General features: G+C 35.7%; 1 protein-coding gene across 3 annotated transcripts; it reads left to right on the forward strand.

Moving 5' to 3' along the window:
• The first annotated feature begins 1,572 nt into the window (after window positions 1-1,572).
• Window positions 1,573-26,529, forward strand: LOC137399897 (polycomb protein Su(z)12-like). 3 transcript variants are annotated; one of them, XM_068086157.1, is made up of 13 exons: window positions 1,573-1,610; window positions 3,677-3,737; window positions 4,079-4,432; window positions 4,519-4,589; window positions 6,104-6,272; window positions 6,983-7,178; window positions 9,319-9,494; window positions 10,744-10,972; window positions 17,720-17,886; window positions 18,571-18,746; window positions 19,234-19,326; window positions 20,821-21,006; window positions 25,747-26,529. In XM_068086157.1, the coding sequence occupies exons 3-13, from the start codon at window positions 4,091-4,093 to the stop codon at window positions 26,003-26,005; spliced, it is 2,064 nt and encodes a 687-aa protein (XP_067942258.1). In that variant the 5' UTR covers window positions 1,573-1,610; window positions 3,677-3,737; window positions 4,079-4,090; the 3' UTR covers window positions 26,006-26,529. The 3 variants fall into 3 exon arrangements, with proteins under 3 accessions (XP_067942258.1, XP_067942259.1, XP_067942257.1); XM_068086158.1 differs by lacking the exon at window positions 1,573-1,610 and having other exon boundaries at window positions 3,667-3,737; window positions 4,079-4,283; window positions 4,386-4,432; XM_068086156.1 differs by lacking the exon at window positions 1,573-1,610 and having other exon boundaries at window positions 3,667-3,737.

Genomic DNA, 26,529 nt, shown 5'->3' on the forward strand with positions numbered 1-26,529 from the left:
TATTACATCATCCTTCTAATTCGAAAGCTAGCAAAAATAAAAGGTATTTTCAATTTGATTGAGTAAAAACACTAGCATATGATTGAAACAATTAATGCAATAAACAGTTAAACATAATTCTGTTAAGTATGGCTTACATAACTGGCAAAGAGTCTTTAATTATTTAACAACACATCACGATACTTTATATAAAGCATGACTAAAGTTGTCTTCACTCGTGAACATGTTGATTTAAGAACTGTTTAGATTTCCAGGTTGCATTAAAAAACACATATTAAAATAATCATGGCTTTTTAAGAGACGACATTATCAGGATCTCCACCCCTTCCTAACACCTTTGTGCAATGTATTAACACGAAATTTCAGCCTGGAGCTTGAATAAACATGCAAAAATTATAGTAATTGAGTAGAGTAAAAAAAACACAAATGTGGATGCTTGCATGCTTTACAAAAGCACTTGGCTTCTCAAAAATGTATCTACTGATTCATCAGTTTATCATTTCCTAGTCCTAAAATAATTGCATTAATAATGAGCTCGACAATGCATTAGTGGTAATGGCCGACACAAACAATTTTTAGTCGACCAACGTGACGCGAATGCCGTTGAAAATTGTACATTTTTCTATATATCCTCGTCTCACAACACAATTTTCAGTTCGCAAGGCGGTTTGTCAATAATGCTGATTATCGATGGCGAACAACTCTGTTTCGTGTTTTTTCTGCATTACAGAAATTGTTTCAAATTAAGTTACTTGATTTATTAAAAATGAATTAAAACCACATGAGCAGGCCAGTCATAGACTATCATTAATTTTTATTCATTAGTTTACACCGACAACTAATCTGAGAGGAAAAAATTAAACCGGGTATACGCCTATCAATTCATCTTGAAAATGTAGGAAGTGTGAAAAGCTACGGAAACAGCCTTAGCGCAGAAAACGCCTCGCGTTAAATACAAACGTTTCCATGGAAGCAAGCAATTCGTCGATAGACAGATTATTGTCCAATCAAATCCTTGTTTGTTGTGACATTCACGCAACAAAGATAGTGAAGTATTTTCGTCCCGCGCCAAATACGGAGTGTCAAGGACGAAAACTTGACATTTTGGTGGTGATAATCTATCGCCGATTAAACCTTATTATGCAGCGTTATGCCATGCTGCATCAATTGTTCCGGCTCTTTTAGAGCATATTAGCTGTGTAAATAATTAAAATGTATTTATCGATCACTACTGTCATTGTTGTTATTGTTTATTTTGAGGAATCTAGCCAACATTTTTCCCTGTCACGAGTGAAGAATCAATATTAACAATGGTACTAGTCATAAAAAGATACCATTACAGAGTGCTGCTAACCAAAAATGTTTGTGCTTAAATCGAGTTAGACTAAAATGGAGCTCTGTATTGCAACAAACTGATCACTCTAAATTTTGATCGATTTTGTAGTGGCTACTACTGGCGTAGTAACTAAACAAAGTTGCCAAAGATTAGCGTTTTTACTCTACTTTATACGAAAGCAATTAGTGTAGTTTACAGTCTGCTTTTATTTTTAGGCGAGGTGGTGTCAGAATTTCATTCAGATTTGTCCTAAAGTGTTACCATTGGAGCCAACGTATGTTATAACCCAATAATACTCTAAGTTGTTTTCTCTATCTATTCAGCCCCGTTATTCAAATCAACATTTTACCAGTCAGATGTAGTTTATCATAATTTTACCATGTTCATTCGTGTAGCTCAATCTATTTAAATAGACTCTCTCAATCCAGGACATAAAGTGTAGCGCTTCTGAATAAAATTTTCTATATAGCTTTAAGGCAAGCATGGAACTCTAATCAATTTTAAAAACTCATTTACTAATAAGCTGTAATAATGAGCAACAAACTATGCATTCAATAAAGTACAATATTGTGCAATTTTGTGCAACAATATTGTGCAACTACATAATTTGTTACATAAATCCAAATTATGTTTCAGATCTGAAAAAACATCTTTTATCATTCTAAAATATAAAAAGTAAACATGTTTCTATACATTATGTTTCTATACATACTACTTGTACATTATACTTGTACATTATTTACCAATGCTGATAAATGCAAAGAAAAACTTACTGTTTAACCTCTGAGCGCCATTTTTATTTAAACGCTTTATTCGTCAAACTCGCTCTTATACTGCGATGCATTAAAAACCATTTAGTAAAAATGTTGATCTCCACGGTATTAATGTCGCTCTGCCCGAAGGAGAGTGCAAAATAGGCCACATTAGCATTGCTTCGTCCGTAAAAGGGTTAAATTTATCTTTCCAAAATTTAAACCAGTTAGTAGAAAAATAAAGCACCATCCTCCATTTAAATGTCTCCTCTAGTAGGAAACCACTATAAGGGAAGGGTTGAAAAATAGAGCGCCATAATGCTCAAATAGATGTTTCACAGTATATAAAAGAAATACATATATTATTTAGCTTTGTCTTCAACAGATGAATGCAGCCAGTGGATGAGGTTGAGGAAAAGCATTTTCTCAATTTTACCATGAATGTCATTTTATCATGACTGCAAAAACATGCCTTAGCCACCGATTGAATTGACGGGTTTGCAGAACAAATGCATTTTGGTAACATCCAACCAAAACTTGACATTTTTCCTTTATTTATTGCATGGCTTTGCTATTTTAGCTTTGTTGCTAAAGTTTCTAGTTTTTTAGCTTTTAAGCCACTTTTGTTAGTTTTACTTACAAAAACAAAACTTGCTGCTCAAACATCTGATGTGATGTACACTAACTCTTGTTTGCCATGCAAGTCATAATGGTTTCTTTGAAAATTGCCTTGTATGGTAAACAAAAGTTTGCTCATGATCTGGATTGCAATTCAAAATACCCAAATATTGGGCTCGCTTCTTGGTGTTTGAAACTTATATAAAGCTCATACGAAGTATTAACAAACTTTGTTATCAGCGCTCACAGTTTCTTCATGGATTATTAACGCACATTCGTGTAAACTCGGCGTATTGTTTGGTTCCTTTGTTCACTAAAGGGAATTGGTATATGTAAAGGGTCATAGCAAGGTTGCGCTTGTCTTGCTCATCTACATATGTTACACTTTTCGTTACAATATATAAATTTTATGTATGTTACATTTTTCATCACAATATATAAATGATTTGTGAGGAGAAAAAAATGTCTTCATTATAGGTGAGCGTTTAGTATTCTTCAAGATCATGGTTGTCAAGACATGTTTGAAGAACTTCAGTATAAAGTGCCATTATAAAGGTTTTATTGATCTTGTTTTAGTCTGAGATATACTTTACAGTGCAAACTTTGGTTTTAAAATCGCACTGTTCATATTTTTAAACACTGTCGTGTACTGAAGTTTAACATCTGAATGAACTGCTTCTATAAGGTAGATGGGCATCTATAATGTCCCAATGAAATGTACATAAACGAACAACATGTGACCATTTTTTTCTGCAGCTGTCTCTGTATACATACACACCCCGCAATTCTTAGCGTCGCTGTTTGTGTATCTTTAAATTACTCAATTAAATTTTCATCATAGTTTATGATTCCAATCTACAAGTTCTTTCGCCTTTGGGCTTTGTATTCAGCTTGTAGCAAGTCTTTATTTTGTTATGGTTATTCAATATAATCCCAGCCTGTCTAATTATATAATCTCAAACATTTTTAGGCTCAATAGAAATACAATACTTGTGATAAGCTTGGAGTGTCTTTCTAGGAAGGGAGAGTAGGTAGGTTTATATTGTAGTAGAGATTATGTCATTCATTTGTATGATTTCTATTTTCAAAGTGTTTGAAGGTTCCCGTCACATGAAAAGGGATGCCATTTCTAATACCCTTTGAATTAGATTTGCTCAATTTTTCTGTAATAAAAATGTGTATTATCGATTACACAATGACATGTCACAAAGAAAAGCCTACGCATGGAATTACACCAAGTTTTTATTTCTCACTGCTCATACATGTGTGAGTCGTGTTGACTTTTCATGGCATCATCAGTATTTGTATTCTGCTGCAGTTATCTAAGAGAAGATGTGTTCTGCAGCATTTTTGTAAGTTTTTTTTGTTGCAGAAGCCAAAGCCAATGAAGCGGTTGAAGGAGCCTTTAAATGGCTCCACTACCTCATCAGAAATGGTCTCTGAATATCAGATAACCAATGGCAAGAGTGATGCAGCCCCTCCTGAAGGGAAGACATGCCCGAGGGCATATAGTAAGACAAGCAGGGGAATTCCGGATCGCTCTACAGTCCCCCAGGAGAAAGTGCCGAGCATTGAAGGTAGATGTCACATGCAACTCTGCTCGCCTGGCTCATACCAAACGTATTATGTTGCATTACATGAGCATTTTGATGCCATTCTATTCTATTGGTCTATTACAGATGCTGTGTATATCTACCGGATGATAATGAACAGTGGCACCCGACCGGTTGGTATACACCCTTCAACTCCCATGCTTTACTCTTGTATAGTTGGTCCGTCAGTTGAATTATCTTATCACTCGTTGTGTTGCAGCCCATATTCCTTCAGAGAAGTCTCACATATTTAGCACAAGCTCGTAAAGTGCAACGAAATACTCCCAAGTCGTAAGTTCATCGACTTTAGCTTACGTAATTGTTAATCCTCAGAGTAATAGCATTTATTTTAACCCTTTATCAAGTTGAAAGTTAGCTGACAGCTCACCAAATGCGCTATTAGCAGAAAACAACATTGCAAATCCTTCTCTCTATATTATTTTGGTATCATTTTGACTAAATGTTACATTTTGGCAACGTTTTAATTCTCGAAAATGACTGTAAAGACTTCAAAAGACAAACCAAAGACTTCACTCATTAATTAGATCATAGTTGTTTTCAAAATTGGTCTCTCACTACTAATTTAAAATTCACTGTTGAAAGATGAAAGAATATGATTATATTGTTATTACGGATTGTAAGTTTTAAATGCTGTCAGCGAACCTTCACGGGCAGCTCAGTGTTGAACTGTAAATCAACACGGTATACTCTCAATGCTTTAGCCGCCGATCCATGTGATACATAAATGCTGATCACTTCTAGTCAAAGTTGCAATGTGTAAATGCGCTGACTATGACAAAACAGTTAAAATACATTCTTAATTCTATAGACGCAGTTTGGACATGACTGCATTACCAGTAAGACCATTGTGTTTTAAGTTGAAAAATAAACATCAGATGGAAACCTAGCCACTAGCCTGGAGAGTCTTTCATTTGACTGTTTAGTATCTCTACCCGTATAAAAATAATTAACCCGCAAACTGATCAAACGACTTGTAAAAACTACTGCAAGTTTTCTGTTTCTCCAAAAGTCAGTGAAAAATTTGCGAATCAATTTTAATTAAACGTGAAAGTTCTTGATAGCTTTCAATAACTTATTCGAATGAGTATCATAAGGATAATTTAACTAAGAACTCCAGCGTTTGATGGCCAACACAAACTGCAATCATGCAATTCGTGGCTGCACAATTTTCTTCCCATATACCGTTTGTAACAGAAATTTGTTAGTTTCTACATAACTGCATCAAGTTTATTACTGGATATTAAATTTTCTCCATGTATCCTTTTAATAATTCATCCTTTAAATTTATTGCATATTAATAAATCACTGGTGTATATGTTCGTGGTTACTGTCATGAATGTTTGTTATATCAGCAACTGGAAAATGTCATTACCTCCAAACAGCTGTATTCAGTGTTTCATGGTTCAGCCTATAGAATAATAAAAACCAAAATGTGTCAAAATGACGAACACATCTAAATTGTATATGCTTTTTTTATAATTGTTAGTCTAAGGCCTCGCTCTCACAAAGTATATCTGTGTTTAGAAAAGGGATATAAAATACATCCTTGTTTTTTTCTAGCACTAGCAATGCCTTAGTCTTCTAACAGTTTAATCATGTTCTAAAATTATTTCAAAAATGTTTTCCTCTGAAGCATTGAGATCGGTAGCTTTTTAGACATGACCTTTTTTAATTATAGTCCATTCGGCTATAGCCCTTTCTGCTATAGCCCTTTTAGCTATAGTTTCTCTTGTTCTTCTCTGAACATTCTCATAGAGTTGACACTTGTTGTTCGGTGACTGCAGCTCAGAGGATTTGGAAAGCTTGGTACAGAAGCTATCTAATATGGCTGCTATGTGCTCTCAAGTGCAGTTAACCCTCACCAATGTTTTGAATCTCCGCGTTGGACCGACGGATAAGAAGGAAGTCTCTATAGAGTTCTATCTACAGAAAAACTGTTATAAACGACGCAAGGTGATGTCACTGTCTGCAATCTCATTTAAGTCGAGGTCATGATGTGGGGAAAATATATGCGCATGTTTTACATAGTCGTGTTTGCTAATTTTTAAACAAATATTTGGCTAATGGGCCACAGAGGTTACATTATGGCTGCTCATTATAATGGCTACTTACCATTCCATTAACTAATCTCAATTTGTCCTCCAAATTTGAACAGACACACGAGATCCCTAACAATCAGCAATGCCAGCAAACAAACACTTTTTTTAAAGGTAGTTGTGAGTAATGATTTTCTCCCTAGTTTGCTGAGTAGTTACAATATTTGAGCTGCAAGGAAACTGAACATATAATCTTGATTAGATGAAAGTTCTGGGTGTGAAAAGCATCACAATTCACAATATGTATGCACTCGAGTCTGGTTTATTCTGCTGGATTATTCCACGCGCATCCTTTTAAGAGCATGTATTCTGGTTGGCCTTATACTGCAGTTTCAGATCTCCGAGTTGGTTTCAATCCTCACCTATAAACCATCAAGCACCCATGTTTAAGCTATTTAAATATTTGACGGACATACCGTAAAACCTCTAATTGAATGCCACCTTCAATTGACCGCCACTAAAGAAAAAGGGTTGCAAAATGCAGCATTATGGCGTTCAATTAGAGGTTTTACGGTAACTATGAAAGAAGACATGCACCCATGTTTAAGCTGTCATCTTCACTTACAGACGGATATAACTATGAAGGAGAAGTTCATTAAGAAGATTCTCCTAGTCACTCCTTATGATTTCTCTGCAGATCGTCACTGCATCACTCTCGATGCAGCCGAGCTCTCTTCTAATATAGGCTCCCACCACATGTCCGCTTGTTATCTCAAGGCCAAGGTCACTGTGGCCACAGAGCGGAAACCCTCACAGCCTCCTGGTACCTTTTTCATTTAGTCTCGTAATTGCATAAGCCTACTCGTTTCCTGTAGAGATTACGCCTACTTCCATGCGGTAGGCCATAACATGGTGAGGTCACCGCTAAGTGAGGACACCACGTGTTGGGGACATCACGTGATAGGTAGACTATGTGTTGGCCATCATGCGATGAAGCCTCGATATATGATCTTAAGCTCTATTCTGAGCCGGGTAGGGCCCAAAATGTCGATTACTTTCTTTTTGGTGGGTCTAGCTTCTTTCTCACGATTCTTATTAACCAAATTGAATAATTGTGCTATTTATTCTCTTTGCTTCATTGTACACCTGGCTATCTCTCACAGCTCACTAGACTTCCAGAGTACAAGTATATATAATAAAGATGGCTATATATGTCATTTTCTCTTCCAAGTGCGGCTAGAGAGAAGCCGTTGTTTTTAAGGCTGACTGTAGGGCTTTCATTATTCAAATTAAATTTGAGAACTTGCAATTGCTTGTCGCTTTTTACTGTAGTCACACCTTGACATACGAGCTTAATGAGTTCCGGTAGTGTGACTGAGCCGGTTTGTCAATTCTCTCATATTTCAAATCAAATTTTCCTATATAAAACAATTAAATACAAATTAATCCGTTCCCACACTTTAAAAAAAGCACCTAAAACAGGATATTACAACGGAAAATGTGTTTTTAATTGTTTTAAGTCACTAACTACGCTCAGAAAGTAACAAATACTTATCTAGTGGTTATGCTCTGCAATAAAATTATACAGTACTGTACGTAGTTCTTACGTTCGAGACAGACGTTAGCTGCTAACTGCGTTGTGAGAGAGACTTGATAGTAACACATTTGGTACACTAAACTTTTGTGACACTACATAGCATAACATAAACTTCACAATTAAGGTAAATGACTTTGGCCTATTATATACACTATACTTACTATATTCACTGTACTTACTATATATACTATACTTACTATATACACTATACTATACTTACTATATACACTATACTATACTTACTATATACACTATACTATACTTACTATATTCACTATATTATACTTACTATATACACTATATTATACTTACTATATACACTATATTATACTTACTATATACACTATATTATACTTACTATATACACTATACTATACTTACTATATACACTATACTATACTTACTATATACACTATATTATACTTACTATATACACTATATTATACTTACTATATACACTATATTATACTTACTATATACACTATACTATACTTACTATATACACTATATTATACTTACTATATACACTATATTATACTTACTATATACACTATATTATACTTACTATATACACTATATTATACTTACTATATACACTATATTATACTTACTATATACACTATACTTATCATATACACTATACTATACTTACTATATACACTATATTATACTTACTATATACACTATATTATACTTACTATATACACTATATTATACTTACTATATACACTATACTTACTATATACACTATATTATACTTACTATATATATACTATACTAAATTCTAATTTAAATTTCATTTTCAGCTTTTTACTTCCTGCTTTACTCTTGCCTTGTTTTTTTTACTCATTTTCAATTTCACTTTTAGTCGACCTTTGTAAAACCTTTCCGAACTGATTTGACGAGAAAGACCGAGCGATGATATTTTCTTAAGGGGCCTCTCATGTACTCGGCCTCTGGTGGCTGCATCGATAATCATCTCGTACACTTGTATCTTCAATTTGCCTCAATCGAAAGGCAAAAAATTGTTCGGAGCTTTGCTCGCATCTCAAATTTCTCATGTTGGGACATTCGTAGGTCGGTATCCAAACATAATAAATTTGTAAACTCTATTTATGGAATTTCTTACGGAATACAAAGAAAAAATTTTACATAAATTATTTACTTTGAATTTATGTAAAAGATTGACGTTATAGGAGCATCTATTGTATTTGATCTGGCTTGAGGCGAGTGAAATGCAAAACATCGACCGATTAGTCTAACTGGTTAAGATGTTTTATTGTCCCTGGAAGGAGCTGCTCATCTACCAATCTTTGAGAGATAATTGTGGCATCTATGAACTTTCTCTGTGATGTTTTGTTTGTAGCTAAGAAGACAAAGAGGAGGTACTATCCAGAGGTGCCTGAACCCAAATACCGACTAAAGGAATATGTATCTACATTACTCCTACATTCTGGGGGAAAGTCTTACCTCCCTAGCGGGAAACAGACTCTTTTTTTACAAGAAGTGGAGAGTGGCCAGCACATGACTCCAAAATTCATGGTAGCATGTTCCTACAGAGACAAATCTAGCAATATCTTCATATGAGATATGGTTACTGGGCAACAAAATCTCTTTCATTTCTTCCCTCTATATATAAAGTGTATGGACTTGTACCAGCTCTAGTATTCTGTATATAAAGTGTATTGACATGTACCAGCTATAGTATTCTGTATATAAAGTGTATTGACATGTACCAGCTATAGTATTCTGTATATAAAATGTATGGACATATACCAGCTCTAATACTCTGTATATAAGGTGTATGGACATGTACCAGCTCTAATACTCTGTATATAAAATGTATGGACATATACCAGCTCTAATATTCTGTATATAAGGTGTATGGACATGTACCAGCTCTAATACTCTGTATATAAGGTATATGGACATGTACCAGCTCTAATACTCTGTATATAAGGTATATGGACATGTACCAGCTCTAATACTCTGTATATATGGTATATGAACATGTACCAGCTCTAATACTCTGTATATAAGGTGTATGGACATGTACCAGCTCTAATACTCTGTGTATATGGTATATGGACATGTATCAGTTCTAATACTCTGTATGTCACGGAGAGAAACCCTGTGCTACTGAATGCACTTATAGGCAGCTCATCCGAATTTAATTAAGTTGTCCTATGAACTTCAATAGAGTTGTCCTATGAATTCCAATAGAGTTGTCCTATGAACTTTAATAGAGTTGTCCTATGATTTTTAATAGAGTTGTCCTATAAACTTTAATAGAGTTGTCCTATGAACTTTAATAGAGTTGTCCTATCCTATGAACTTTTATAGAGATGTCTTATGAACTTTAAAAGAGTTGTCCTATGAACTTTAATAGAGTTGTCCTGTCCTATGAACTTTAATAGAGTTGTCCTATGAACTTTAATAGAATTTTTCTATGAACTTTAATAGAGTTGTCCTATGAACTTTAATAGAGTTGTCCAATGAACTTTAATAGAGTTGTCCTATGATTTTTAATAGAGTTGTCCTATAAACTTTAATAGAGTTGTCCTATGAACTTTAATAGAGTTGTCCTATCCTATGAACTTTTATAGAGATGTCTTATGAACTTTAAAAGAGTTGTCCTATGAACTTTAATAGAGTTGTCCTGTCCTATGAACTTTAATAGAGTTGTCTTATGAACTTTAATAGAGTTTTCCTATAACTTTAATAAAGTTGTCCTATGAACTTTAATAGAGTTGTTTTATGAACTGTTTTTGACTCTTTGATGTATCTGTAGGACTGGGATGACCTCAGCTCAGCCCCCCAGTTGGTTCTAGAGTCATTACAAGTCAACCAGCGGAAGTTCACAAAACCGTCCGTTGAACGACCAAACTTAACTAATACGACTCAAATTCGGGGCCATGTCAGAGCTCAAATGGATTTATCCGGTCAAGCCGCGCAGTCTCTACACGAGGAAGGTGACATGCCCTCCTCTCAGACCTCGGCTTCAGCTTCCGATATCACAAGTAGGTGGAGCCTATATAGGAAGTCTTACGAGCTGAATGAGCGCTGCTGTCAGTAGGGCAATAATCTTACAATTAAATATTTCGCTGTAACTGGATTCTATAAGTTGCTCTGAACCTTCACTTGACAAAATGGAAAAGGATACAAAAATATGAAATAGGAAACAAGAAGTAAACTTCAAACTTGCTTCAACTTCCTTATATTTGTAATAAAATTCTAATGCGCAACAATTTACTGACAGTCGGAGGAAAGATTAGCAAGCTGCTTGCCTACGTAGTAATTAATACATGATGGTAATTACCTGAGATGATTGATTAAAGATGGCTGCCCTGGTGTGGTGGTCATTGATTAAAGATGGCTGCCCTGGTGTGGTGGTCATCGATGGCTGCCCTGGTGTGGTGGTCATTGATTAAAGATGGCTGCCCTGGTGTGGTGGTCATCAATGGCTGCCCTGGTGTGGTGGTCATCGATGGCTGCCCTGGTGTGGTGGTCATTGATTAAAGATGGCTGCCCTGGTGTGGTGGTCATCGATGGCTGCTCTGGTTTGGTGGTCATCGATTAAAGATGGCTGCCCTGGTGTGGTGGTCATTGATTAAAGATGGCTGCCCTGGTGTGGTGGTCATCGATTAAAGATGGCTGCCCTGGTGTGGTGGTCATCGTTGGAAACTTAATGTTTAAGGCTGAGGAGGTGGTAACAAAACTCCAGTCTAGATTGCGGGAATTTTATGAATAAGCAACTTATTTTTGTTTTTCTATCTAATATATTTTAAAGCTCGCTTTTTTTTACTGGTCGGCTTATTCACTCTCACTCATTTTTAGTTTTTCTTTCTCACATTCACTTCTTCATGAACTCTAACGATGCTCTCGAGGGATTGTAAGAGTTTGTACAGCGGTGTGTGAATAGCGGTGTGTGAATGTCTTTCTATTAACTCATTCGCACCCTACTAATTTCGCACCCTGCCTAGCACGTTATAAATACGCGTGCTTGCGTGCGAATTAGTTAATAGTTGTCTTGATTATAAGAACATCAGTCTTCTTTCTTTATAGACTACTTGCTAAGACCACCCTAGTAGTTTTCTTGGTATCCATTTTATAAACTGAAAAAGGTTTAAAACACTCCTTAAAGGTTGACTTGCAACAAAACTTACATTTAGTTATTTGGTATTACAAAGTTCACCATGTCTTACTCTGCTGTGGTGTAGGTGCAAAATATGTGTCATGGTCACAGAAACCATAGTTAAATCGGAATTATAAGATTCAGAGTTATCTAAACTAGCAAAAGGAGAAAATTCTCACAGTTATTTTGCAAAAAAGTTTTGATTCTAGCTTAATTACAGCAGATTTTATGGTCAAAAAACTGAATGCACGTTTACTATTAGTGCGAAAACATAGTTCCGAGAAAACTGGCGTTAAAGTTTGAGAAACGAAAACCAATGCACAATTTTTTTTACATTTCAAAACGTCATAGCAACCAATATCAAGAAGTTGTGATATTTATCTAGATTTCTGTATTTTTATCAAAAAATTATGCTGAATTTAAAAATCCAAACAGATTTTAGCTGGTTGTCATAGAAATAACTGTATATTTATTAAAAAATGTATTACTTAACCCTTTCGCGGGCAAAGCGACATTTTTGTCGCTTTGCGATACTCCTTCAAATGGGCAGAGCGGCACTTTTGTCGCTATGGTAACATTTTTCTTTTATTGCGGCTTTTGGTTTGCTAAAAGCCGTTTTTGTTTACTTTTTTGATCGATAGCTAGCTACGATATATTGGCTTCGGTTAGCCTCTAAGATAATTTTCTATTAGCACAAAATGATCGTTTTTAGCAGAATAAAAATTGCGAAAAAAATTAGTAAATCGTTCTAAATAATTTTTAATTATTTAGAACGAATTATTTATTATTTCTTTCTTTCTTTTTGGTTCTGTTTTAGCCATTATTTACTGAAAGCTTCGAGAGTTTTAATTTAGTTTATCGTCATGACGACTTCATAGAGAACTCTCCGTGATTATTCTAATACAGCAAGTACTAGTACCAGAGTTACTAAGAGAATCACAGCTGACTGTGACTTTTTAGATTTAGTAGCCAAAAATGACAATGAATCAGGTTCAAATTGTGATTGTAATTATTTTACATCTGGAAGTAATATTGATGAAGAAGCTGGTAGCAGTAATGATGAGATGATGCCAGTGCCTGGAAGAATATTACCAATATGAAGAGAGATAAATCTCCTACCATTCATCAGTTTGTAGTAGCGATAGGTCCAGTATTTACTCCAGTAGATGCTGTGTGATTGGTACAAAAAGACAAGAATAAGCACATGGTGCAAAGACTGTGATGTAGGCCTTTGTAAAGGAAAATGCTTTTGTATATATTATACAGAAATCATGCTTATTAAAGTGAACACTTGTATCATAAAAAGATGTACAAAATATATATTTATCTTGGTAGATCTACATTTATAAATATATTTATGTTATACATTTTTATTCATTTATAATATATAGATATATGTACATCTGGACATATACATGTATACATATGCATGTTTATACATAGATATATGCACACATTAACAAACAAAAGAGTGTATAAACCTTTTAAAAGAAATTGATTTTCCGGAAAATTAATTCGTCCAGGGGAGTCTGATATAGTCCTGAAAATTCGCCCGCGAAGGGGTTAATTTTGCAGATTTTAAAAACGGCCTGGCAGTACCGCGATATCGGGCACAGCCAAATCATCAACAAAATCTTTAGAAAAATAACAACAGCAACATATTGCATACCATCGGTCACTATATGCTTTGATCTTTTAAATTCGAATAATTATTCTTATAATTAAATCTGATAATATTCTTATAAAATCGAATAATTATTCTTACAATTAAATATTGTAATAATCTTGAAGAATCGCTAGGAAAATAGCATCGTAATTCCCTTTACTTTCACTGCTTTTGACATCAGTTGGAATACCAAAGTACTCGTATAAGTGTCCAAAATGTCAAAGTTATCTTTAAAATCAGCAAAAAAGAAACGATTATATTTATCGGACACCATTTTTCAGTACTTCCCGTTTAGCATAGCAACGGTTTTAAGGGGGTTTTTCCGAGTGTTGAAGACTTCTATTGGCTAAATTGACTTCAGCTTCAGAAAGATCACTCTTTGATTGGTCCAGATGCACGTGTTACAAAAATCGGTACCAATATCATAAATTCAGTTAATGCAACTTCAAAGTCGGATAACTCAACTTAGTGATTTGCGACTTAACCATGGTTTCTGTGACCATGACCCATATATGGAAATGTGATTACAAACTCTTGAAAGCTCAAAAACGAACAGTTAATCGCCGCCATCACGAAACTGCCGTAGATTAGAATCTCTTTCCAAAATGGCTCAAATGGGATGTAGCTGAACAAGATGGCTTCTGTTTACACTTTCATGCAACCCCATTCGTCGAAATATTTTCACAAATATACTTCACGCATTCAATAAAACCATGTCTATTGTCCTTGCGCGTCTATTTCATCATCATTGTAATGCTTTCACTTTCAGCACTGATATCTTATAACCTACCGTGAAAATTCATTTAATTTTTTAACCTTAGCTTGAAGGAGTCTATCATTGTCTGATAAACATGACGAGCCTGTTGGTCACCTGTGATAATCGAAAAATGCTGCAGAAATTATTCGCGCTGTTTGGCAGGAAGTTCGGGTCACATGATCAGATTACGACTAGACGATTAGACCAAGCCGAAACAAAACTTTTAAGTAGCAAGCATTTATATTTGATACGGGCTCTTCGGTAAAACCCGAAATGTTTGTCATAAACTAGTGCTACGAGAAGTTTAATATTGAACCTTTTATTGGCCTTTCAATTCACGTGAGAACATCACATGTCAAAACAATAACCAAATGGGTTGACTGCAGCAGAGAAATAAACTGATTCCAATCTACGGCGGTTTCGTGATGGCGGCGATTAACTGTTCGTTTTTGAGCTTTTAAGAGTTTGTAATCACATTTCCACATATCTTACACTTACAACACATCTGAGTAAGACATGGTGAATCTTTTGATACCAAATAACTGTAAAATGAATTTTGTTGCAAGTCAACCTTCAAAACTATGCGAGCAACAGAAATAAATCATCTGAAGGAGAGTGCATACATATGTACTGCTCTGCTGTACTCTAGTGTTTTGGAGAGTGCATGCATATGTACTGCTCTATAGTACTCTAGTGTTTTGGAGAGCGCTTGCATATGTACTGCTCTATAGTACTCTAGTGTTTTGGAGAGTGCATACATATGTACTGCTCTATAGTACTCTAGTGTTTTGGAGAGTGCATACATATGTACTGCTCTATAGTACTCTAGTGTTTTGGAGAGCGCTTGCATATGTACTGCTCTATAGTACTCTAGTGTTTTGGAGAGTGCATGCATATGTACTGCTCTATAGTACTCTAGTGTTTTGGAGAGTGCATGCATATGTGCTGCTCTATAGTACTCTAGTGTTTTGGAGAGTGCATGCATATGTACTGCTCTATAGTACTCTAGTGTTTTGGAGAGTGCATGCATATGTACTGCTCTATAGTACTCTAGTGTTTTGGAGAGTGCTTGCATATGTACTGCTCTATAGTACTCTAGTGTTTTGGAGAGCGCATGCATATGTACTGCTCTATAGTACTCTAGTGTTTTGGAGAGTGCATGCATATGTACTGCTCTATAGTACTCTAGTGTTTTGGAGAGTGCATGCATATGTACTGCTCTATAGTACTCTAGTGTTTTGGAGAGTGCTTGCATATGTACTGCTCTATAGTACTCTAGTGTTTTGGAGAGTGCATGCATATGTGCTGCTCTATAGTACTCTAGTGTTTTGGAGAGTGCATGCATATGTACTGCTCTATAGTACTCTAGTGTTTTGGAGAGTGCATGCATATGTACTGCTCTATAATACTCTAGTGTTTTGGAGAGTGCATGCATATGTGCTGCTCTATAGTACTCTAGTGTTTTGGAGAGTGCATGCATATGTGCTGCTCTATAGTACTCTAGTGTTTTGGAGAGTGCATGCATATGTGCTGCTCTATAGTACTCTAGTGTTTTGGAGAGTGCATGCATATGTACTGCTCTATAGTACTCTAGTGTTTTGGAGAGTGCATGCATATGTACTGCTCTATAGTACTCTAGTGTTTTGGAGAGTGCATGCATATGTACTGCTCTGTAGTACTCTAGTGTTTTGGAGAGTGCATACATATGTACTGCTCTATAGTACTCTAGTGTTTTGGAGAGTGCATGCATATGTGCTGCTCTATAGTACTCTAGTGTTTTGGAGAGTGCATGCATATGTACTGCTCTATTATAGTACTCTAGTGTTTTGGAGAGTGCATGCATATGTGCTGCTCTATAGTACTCTAGTGTTTTGGAGAGTGCATGCATATGTACTGCTCTATTATAGTACTCTAGTGTTTTGGAGAGTGCATGCATATGTACTGCTCTATTATAGTACTCTAGTGTTTTGGAGAGTGCATGCATATGTGCTGCTCTATAGTACTCTAGTGTTTTGGAGAGTGCATGCATATGTACTGCTTTATAGTACTCTAGTGTTTTGGAGAGTGCATGCATATGTGCTGCTCTATAGTACTCTAGTGTTTTGGAGAGTGCATGCATATGTACTGCTCTATAGTACTCTAGTGTTTTGAGAAACTTTGGACATCTTGCTGGAAATTACATTGCTTGTCGAGACAATTGTTTGCTCACTCCGTGTCAAAAGATTTGCATTTAGAGGACATCATCATAAATCAAGGTTTAAGTGCATTATGAATTTACATACTCTATGTAAAAATAATCTATAAAAACACTATGTAAAACATTCTATGTAAAAATACTCTATGTGAAAGTATTTATGTAAAAACAATCTATGTAAAAACTGTCTATGTAAAAACACTATGTAAAAATTCAATTCTAAATCATTTGAAGAATGAGGTTTCTATTTCAATATCCGATAACTCCAATGTAGCGCCAGCAATTTCAGGCACTTTTCTAAGATTGAGGCTAAATATAAAGCCGTGGCAGTCTTTAGTTTACATAGTAGTTGCTATGATTGTAAGTAACATGTAAGTTGTTATGATTGTAAGTAACATGTAAGTTTTATGATTGTAAGTAACATGTAAGTTGTTAAGATTGTAAGTAACATGTAAGTTGTTATGATTGTAAGTAACATGTAAGTTGTTAAGGTTGTAAGTAACATGTAAGTTGTTATGATTGTAAGTAACATGTAAGTTGTTAAGGTTGTAAGTAACATGTAAGTTGTTATGATTGTAAGTAACATGTAAGTTGTTAAGGAAGTGGCGGTCAATTATTTGCGCTCAGTGACTTGCGCTCAGCTTAGTGGCACTCAAATAGAGGTGGCGTTCAAATAAAGGTGGCGTTCAAATAAAGGTGGCATTCAAATACAGGTTTTACGTAGATCTAGGTATTAACACATGCACTAGAGTGTCACGTATCTTCATGCGATAAGCATCTTGATGTTACTTGGTGTCTACACCCTTATACGTAGGCACCACCTGGTGGCTGTATACTTACATCTAGGCACAACCTGGTGTCTATATAGTTATACCTAATGAGCCACCTATTGTCTACATGCGTATACTCATGTGTCAGGTGTAAACCCGTGTCCGTACTCAATGGTATTAAGTTTATGCCCACAGCCAGGAGTTACATTCTGCTGATAGATGATGGTAAACAATATCTTCTTCAGAGTCTGACCAACTATACTTTGTACTGCAATACAAAGGAGCTCCGCAGACGACTGTGCAGGTGGGATACACGTGCCCATTCTGTCTGAAGAAGACTCATCCTGCGACCCTTGTTCTCCTACTTAAGCACATGAGACTTTGTCATAATAGACTTCTTTTTTTATACAAGGTCAGTCGCTTCCCTTTCTGTGGTTGCACCCATCCCTCCACACTCGGAGTATTTCTGCCTACTCACAGGAGTCATCTAGCTTCTCTATTGGAATTGTTCCCTCTTTACTCGCTAGATTTACCTAGGTCTTACATCTCGTAGTTTCTCTTGTAGCTACTTTTTATCGAAGTTATCTCCCTCACTGTCATTACCTTTATGTGCGGATGTTATTTCTTCTGGTATTAGCTTGAATTATATCTCTTCCAGTACATGAAATCAGTATCCATTCACAAAAGCTTTGTATTCTCCCTCTGATCAGGGCCCCTATTGTTATTACTTTGGGGGTCTTGTATTCCCGACGTACAGAGAGTCCTATACCTTTTCTGATACCATTCCTTAGTTGGTTCATAGTACCCAGCATAAGTTATACCTACATAAGACTTATATAGACTGTGTATTTGATAAGAGTAAGTTATACCTACGTAATAGTTATAGAGACTGTGTATTTGACAAGAGTTAGTTATACCTATATAAGAGTTATATAGACTGTGTATTTGATAAGAGTAAGTTATACCTACATAAGAGTTATATAGTCTGTGTATTTGATAAGAGTAAGTTATACCTGCGTAAGAGCTATATAGACTGTTTGTTTAATAAGAGTAAGTTATGCCCATGTAAGAGTTATACAGACAGTTTCTCTGATAGGAAATGGAGGGAGAGGCCGCCATCACAGTTACAGTGAATACATTTTATGACGGGTCATACAGCGGCAACCCTCTTGACATTATTCCGTCTCAGAAGCAAGCACCCTCAATCTGTGAGTCTTTCAAATGTGTAGAGCCAATGAGACGCGCGCCTTATACTGAAGTACTGAATATCAGGTAGGTCTACTCTGCATATACGCGTCAGTCGTCTTTGCATACAGTATAGACCCTCCCGTCTCATTACAACGAACTTCGAAGATTTCAAATTTTGCATAGCATTACATGTTTTATACAGTTGTGCTATGCCTGGGCTAACATTAGCTTAAGAATGGGTAGCTAGAGGAGGATTACTTCATGAAGTGAGTGTTTAGCAGTTAAAAATATAGAGTTGTTCCCTCTCTGCATTGGTTCAACTTGGTCATCGTCAGCTCATAGGTACTACTGTATTACCAGGTTGCATGTCGTTTACCCTTGTTGATTGTATGCTTTTCTTGATGATTAGTGGGCTCTCAGAGCTAGAGCTTGATGATTGATGATTAGTGGGCTCTCAGAGCTAGAGCACTCAGATTGTCGTTTGGTCCAGGAGACTCGCAGCTGATTAGGGTGTTCAGACTTCAAACTTGAGAGTATCATTGCTATTTATGTGTCAACATACTTTTCATAGGGCAGACAGGCGACCTTTGACCTTGGAAGAGTTTACGAAACACGAACCACTGCCACTGATAAGCAGTAGTAGTGCACTATTAGGACATAACAGGTATGTATTCGAAAAGGCCTCATATCTCATCATATTTTATCCAATACCGTAACCAGTTCTAGTCCCGGGTGTTTGTGAGTTCTCATCTCCAGATATCCAAGATTGGATGACTCTCTAACCTCTATTCCACCATATATTGCTTATGAATCCGACACAGAAACATCACAATAGATGTAACTAATTTTTTATACAACTTTGCCTTTCAGTCTATATGTACTTGCTTTCTTCTATGTTTTTTTACATCTGTTACTCTGTCACAGTGTTCAACTATTAAACAGACCTCCTGCCTCGTTCAAGTAACTCTTATTTTTCTTTTCTATATTTTTTGTTTGTTACTCTGTTCTTCCTAAGCTTTCCAATAAGGAATAACTCTGAATAAGGTGTCCGTTATTATATCTGAATAAGGTGTCCGTTATTATATCTGAATAAGGTGTCAGTTCCAATATCTGAATAAGGTGTCAGTTCTGATATCTGAGTTAGCTATCAGTTGTTATATCTGAATAAGTGTTCGTTCTTATATCTGAATAAGGTGTCCGTTATTGTATCTGAATAAGGTGTTCGTTATTATATCTGAATAAGGTATCAGCTCTAATATCTGAGTAAGGTGTCAATTCTGATATTTGAGTTAGGTATCAGTTGTTATATCTGAATAAGGTGTTCGTTCTTATATCTGAATAAGGTGTCCATTATTATATCTGAATAAGGTGTTCGTTATTATATCTGAATAAGGTGTCAGTTCTAATATCTTAATAAGGTGTCAGTTCCAATATCTGAATAAGTTGCCAGTTCTGATATCTGAGTTAGGTATCAGTTGTTATATCTGAATAAAGTGTTCGTTCTTATATCTGAATAAAGTGTCCGTTATTATATCTGAATAAGGCGTTCGTTATTATATCTGAATAAGGTGTCAGTTCTAATATCTTAATAAGGTGTCAGTTCTGGTATCTGAGTTAGGTATCAGTTGTTATATCTGAATAAGTGTTCGTTCTTATTTCTGAATAAGGTGTCCGTTATTATATCTGAGTTAGGTATCAGTTATTATATCTGAATAAGGTGTCTGTTATTATATCTGAATAAAGTGTCCGTTATTATATCTGAATAAGGTGTCCGTTATTATATCTGAGTTAGGTATCCGTTATTATATCTGAATAAGGTGTCTGTTATTATATCTGAATAAAGTGTCCGTTATTATATCTGAATAAGGTGTCCTTTATTATATCTGAATAAGGTGTCATTGGTCTAACACCATAAGTTAATTTTGTAACAGTAGTTCTTTCAGAGAAGATGGTGTCTTATTACTTTTAGGGTGATTGTCATGCGCACAAATATGTGAGTTATATCATCCTAGTTACTGATCCCTACATGAGGATCTAAGAATAACCAGCATTGGCTGAATGAGCTTCGCTGGTTAGACACAAAATAACCATAATAATGTAACAGAGTCGTTACTTTTCTGTTGAGAGTTATCAGTATTTGTTTCTATTCTTACCACAGGTTATATTACCATTCAATCAGCAATCAGCCTGTCCTCTCCAATGATTTTGACACCGACAGTGATGGGGAGGACACTGAATGGTGTCGCATCGCCTCTAGTCGTCTCATAGATGATTTCATAGATGTAAACAAAGGGGAGAAGGAGCTCATGAAGCTGTGGAACCATTTCATCAGCAGAAACCCTGTGTGAGTGTGCCCGTGTTCCACAGTCATTACTAGGTGATCACTTCAAGTCTAAAAACATTCTCTGTCTAAATATCACATATTTTATGAGGCAACAGAACACCATCACTAGAAGTCTAAAGATGGTATTACATGATTAGTTGAAAAATCTTTTACGATTGTTTTTGAAATATTTAGGAACAGGCGTCCGGATATTACATGAAGTGATCACAATGATACTGTGAAATCTATCGTTGGCAGTTACAAAATGTTTCAAATCGTCTTTATATTCTTTAGCTCCTTTGCAAATTATATTATGTTGCACCAACTATTGGCCTCGGAATATGTTAGCGATCATTTTCAGTTGGAATTCACGTTTTGCTTTACCAAGGCCCCCTCAAAGGGAAGCTAATAATGAGGCTAATTATATTCTGTCAATCAGTTTATTTTAACCCGAGTTCTGACTTGTAGTAAGGGTAGACTTGTAAACTCCCGAAACTTATCTGGCTGGATTTATGAGTGGCTTGAAGGACAGTAAAAAAAGGTTAATGGATAAAGCAAATCATGGCTTATTATAAATAGCTGTCTCCCTTTTCTCTCATGAAATATTCTTAGAATTACACTTGACCTGTTTGGGGCTTTCATTAATTGGATTTGTCAACCCTTTAACAATACTGAGCTTTAGTAGTCCTTTCATTAATTGGATTTGTCAACCCTTTAACAATACTGAGCTTTAGTAGTCCTTTCATTAATTGGATTTGTCAATGCTTTAACAGTACTGAGCTTTAGTAGTACTTTCGTTAATTGGATTTGTCAACCCTTTAACAATACTGAGCTTTAGTAGTCCTTTCATTAATTGGATTTGTCAACCCTTTAACAATACTGAGCTTTAGTAGTCCTTTCATTAATTGGATTTGTCAACCCTTTAACAATACTGAGCTTTAGTAGTCCTTTCATTAATTGGATTGGTCAACCCTTTAACAATACTGAGCCTTAGTAGTCCTTTCATTAATTGGTTTGTCAACCCTTTAACAATACTGAACTTTAGTAGTCCTTTCATTAATTGGATTTGTCAACCCTTTAACAATACTGAGCTTTACTAGTCCTTTCATTAATTGGATTTGTCAACCCTTTAACAATACTGAGCCTTAGTAGTCCTTTCATTAATTGGATTTGTCAACCCTTTAACAATACTGAGCTTTAGAAGTCCTTTCATTAATTGAATTTGTCAACCCTTTAACAATACTGAGCTTTAGAAGTCCTTTCATTAATTGGATTTGTCAACCCTTTAACAATACTCAGCCTTAGAAGTCCTAACATAATTTAGTCAGTTTGTTAAGTTTTGATAGACTTGACTGGTTGCTAATGTAGTACTAAGATGACGTGCCAGTCATGTTTGATCATTCCTCTTATTTCCGTTGTATTCAACTGGGCTTTAAACAACCAGCTGTCTCTATCCTCCTCCGTAACAGATTATTTGTAAATGGTGCATTGAGGATTGGCATACAATCAGCTACTGTTTGTGATCAACATTTGATCATTCGTCTACAAGTTCGACGTTGGTAAATGTAAGGTTGTGGTACTTCTCAGTTGGTCTCATGATATTTGGAAAAGTCGGTTGGTAACTTAACAGTCGTATTTATTGTTTAGGTATAATCGGCTTGATCTCCCATAACTGACTTTTTATGAGCAACATTCTGTCAACAGGATCGATCTGTCAAATGGTAGCGGTTTAATTGCTGTCAGTCTTTGCTGACATGACGTTTGCTGATGTCATGTTTACTCATGTCATGTTTACTCATGTCATGTTTACTCATGTCATGTTTACTCATGTCATGTTTACTCATGTCATGTTTACTCATGTCATGTTTACTCATGTCATGTTTACTCATGTCATGTTTACTCATGTCATGTTTACTCATGTCATGTTTACTCATGTCATGTTTACTCATGTCATGTTTACTCATGTCATGTTTACTCATGTCATGTTTACTCATGTCATGTTTACTCATGTCATGTTTACATGAAACGCTACTTATCATAACGGTGAAATATAATTTTAAGTAATTTATAATTGTGTTAGATATCTACAAGATGAGTTTGAAGGAATAACTTAGGTAATATTCAGTAAAACATAACAGTTGCAATACTTGGTATGAACAGACATTTCTACAACCAATTTTTCTTTAAAAGAGTTAAGGTAATACAGTATATCATAGCGTACAGTATATAGTGAAATGTATGTGTTGGTATGTGTCTGTCACTCTTGACAATGCTCGGTATCAATATTCATTCAAATCTATAAGCCTTTGTTACAAAACCTCCAGGTTGACCTCGGTATCAGTTAACACTTTGATGCCAAGGTCCAAGATAATTCAGGGAGTTGTCGTCTCACCTAGACCTACACCTGAGTAAATTTGGCCTCGTAGTTTCACTTTGTTTTTCTGCACTTGCGGCTTACGTAGGATTATAAAATTTTGGTTGCTTCGTGTGGTATGCTTTTTCAGTTTTACTGTAAAACCTCTATTGGAACACCATTGCGTTCTATTTTTCAACCCTTTCCCTACGTTGTTTGATTATAGATGACGTTCAAATAGAGGGTGACGTTCAAATAGAGGCTGGCGTTGTATTTTCTACATAGCTCATCAGAATTTCGGGAAGCTAAATTTAACCCTTTTACAGGCGAAGCAAACGTCGTCTATATTTTGCACTCTCCTTCAAGCGGAACGACATTATATATCAGATTTGTCGCACCCTTTTAGGGTGCAACAAACCTGATACAACTTACCTCCAACTTGTCGTAGATCTTTAAATAAATATGCATTGGGAAGCTGAGAAATATCTCTAATAGTTGATATCTATTGCTTGCAATTACATACAATGATCTTATAGCCTGCGTTGCAATTTCTTAGAGCTTTTAATTTTTTAATCCATTCTAAATCGGAAGGTACATTTTTATTTTATAACTATATTTAACAAGGTTGCATCAAAGCTCATTGCACTCATCGATATGTTTGCTACAGTTTGCAGCCAAAACTGGCTTTTTGTGTGCAATAGAAAAGGAGTTGTGAGCGTGGATCCATTGTAAGCTGAGTTCAGATTACCGGAATGATGCTATCAAATAATATGCTATAAATCTGCAAATTTATAAGTTGTTATAATAATAATAATGTATCAAATGCTTCAAATATCTATTGAAGATATCCTTCTCAAAAACAAATAACATGAACAAATCATACTTATTCCTGTAGGAACAAAAATTGACATTTTTGAAACAATACTTGCATCATTTGCTTGGCAGGTTGCGTTCTGATTGTTGCTTCGTATGGAATAATTTCATATTCTTCTGGTTGTCTAATACCTTCCACATTGTCTTCTGACCTCAACTCTTCTTATGCACTGCTGAACTAATCGATAGTTACCAAAAAAAATTTTTAGCTTAACAAAACTTTTACACGTCGCTATTTGAAAAACTTCACAAAAATAATGATTAACTTTTTAGATGCATGCTTAGCACAAATTAGTCTGAAAATAGTAGTACAGATGCCATCGTAATTGTAAACCATTTTTCACATGCATCAAAATATCAAGACCGCATTAAACGAGGCGCTACTATTTGCCTGATAAAGTTACAGTGCATTTTGGATATGGTGTTCCTCTTACACGGTTTTTTCGCCTTGTGATGTGGAACTTGATGTTTTTGTCGCCCTCGCCGTCCAACATTTTTTCGCCATACAATATCAACAAAAATTTCTCACGAAAATCAAATTAGACAATCGGTGTACTGAATACATTGGAATAATGAACATACCGATATGCTATTCGCTGAAATCCCTCCCACAGCGCATTAAAGAGGTACAATGCTCCCTCTCAGTTCAGCATTCTTTTCCTTTCCTAAATGCTTGATATTGTGTGAGTAAGACGAAAATTAGGGAAAAGTGAGCGAAAGTAAAGTTTATTGTGCATTTTAGCATTTAATATAATATTTACTGTGAAATTTAATGTATTATACGTAAATAACTGCATATATAACTTTAATTCGTTATCCATGAGTCCTAAGTTTGATAACGACGTTAAAGGAGGAAGTAAGAAAAAAGAAAACGATTACCATTGCAGCGAATTTAGAATTACTAGGTTAACTATAGGTTAACTATAAATTAACTATAGCTACTAAGGTTAACATACTATTTTGTTGGTAATTTTTAATAAGTACAGTATGCATATAAGATTTTGATGTTTTTACCAAGGAGTGTTTGTATTAAATAATTACTACAGGTTTCCACACCCCTCTATACGACATTTTCACCTTACGATGCCAACACTGATGTGAATTAATGTCATATGGCGGAGTGTAATGTATTAATGTTCTGTTCTACATGTATGGAGCTTAAAAATAATATCCGGTTGAAAAAGATTTGTGCTCTCCTGAGTGCTTTCACAGTCAAGTGAAAGTTGTTAATATGTTCTAGGTCCATCAGGCTTGTTTATGTATACAAGGTTAGGCTTGTCTAATCTGGGTTTGTATGGGTATAATAATTGGTGGCAACAGTGACAATTGGATTAACTGGGATCCCTCTTCCGTTAGTTCGGTTTAACGAGGTTCAACCGTATTTGGTAACTGTCACAGTTATTGCTGTTTCATTCAATTGTGTTTACAAATCACGTGTAGTCACTCATAGAGTTGTGCATTACTTCAGAGTTAGATCGCTATTAAAACCCGTCTGCAGCTGAGCTATTACATGAGGCATTTTAATCTATTTTCAGTTATATCTGTGACGCTCAGATGGAAGGGGCTTGTCTAAGGTTCATCCGTGAACACAGCGAGATCGTATCCTTCAAGTTACGTAACAACTTCTTATGCCACCTGGCTACTCTCTATGACTCAGGAGTCCTTCAAACTAAACACATCAAGACAATCATTGATGCATTGCCGAAGAAGGCAGCGACAGGAATAAAAGCTAAGGCAGTCGTGAATGGTTATGCGACATCACTTTCTCGCATTAAGTTGGAACCCCTAAAATAGGAGTGAGATGTAGTATATCAGAAATGATTTATGGAGTCAACACAACAAGGTCTTCGACTCGCTGCCTCCGCAGCATCTCTCCAACTATCAGACACTTTTTGAGTGCCTCTTTTATAGATCTAATCTTATTTTTTCTCCGTATTTCAAGCAAGGCGCAAGTGTATATAGCAGAGCTTCTGTCTGATCTATCTCCCTGACCTTTCACCTCACTCAGACGCAAGGCCATATATCATACTGCTTTCATAAATAGACATTTTTGTGTACAGTATTACCAATTTGTGCACTGCCGCTATCCAATGAAATAACACTCCTAGCCAATGAGGTAACACTCCTAGACAATGAAGTAACACCTTTAGCCAATGAGGTAACACTTCTAGCCAATGAGGTAACACTTCTAGCCAATGAGGTAGTACTATGAGGCAATAAGGTAACACTACTAGCCAAAGAGGTAACAAATTGTAAACTGTTACAGCTGCCTGCCAAGTACCTATTGCATGACAGTTTTTCTCTCCCTAAATTTTCAA

This window comes from Watersipora subatra, chromosome 7, assembly GCF_963576615.1.
Source record: "Watersipora subatra chromosome 7, tzWatSuba1.1, whole genome shotgun sequence".
Taxonomy (NCBI): Eukaryota; Metazoa; Bryozoa; class Gymnolaemata; order Cheilostomatida; family Watersiporidae; genus Watersipora; species Watersipora subatra.

Coding starts and splice junctions, on each gene's coding strand:
- LOC137399897 (XM_068086157.1), top strand. CDS start 4,091: ATGAAGCGGTTGAAGGAGCCTTTAAATGGCTCCACTACCTCATCAGAA. Junction 4,433..4,518: donor TGAACAGTGGCACCCGACCG/GTTGGTATACAC, acceptor GTTGTGTTGCAG/CCCATATTCCTTCAGAGAAG. Junction 4,590..6,103: donor CAACGAAATACTCCCAAGTC/GTAAGTTCATCG, acceptor CGGTGACTGCAG/CTCAGAGGATTTGGAAAGCT.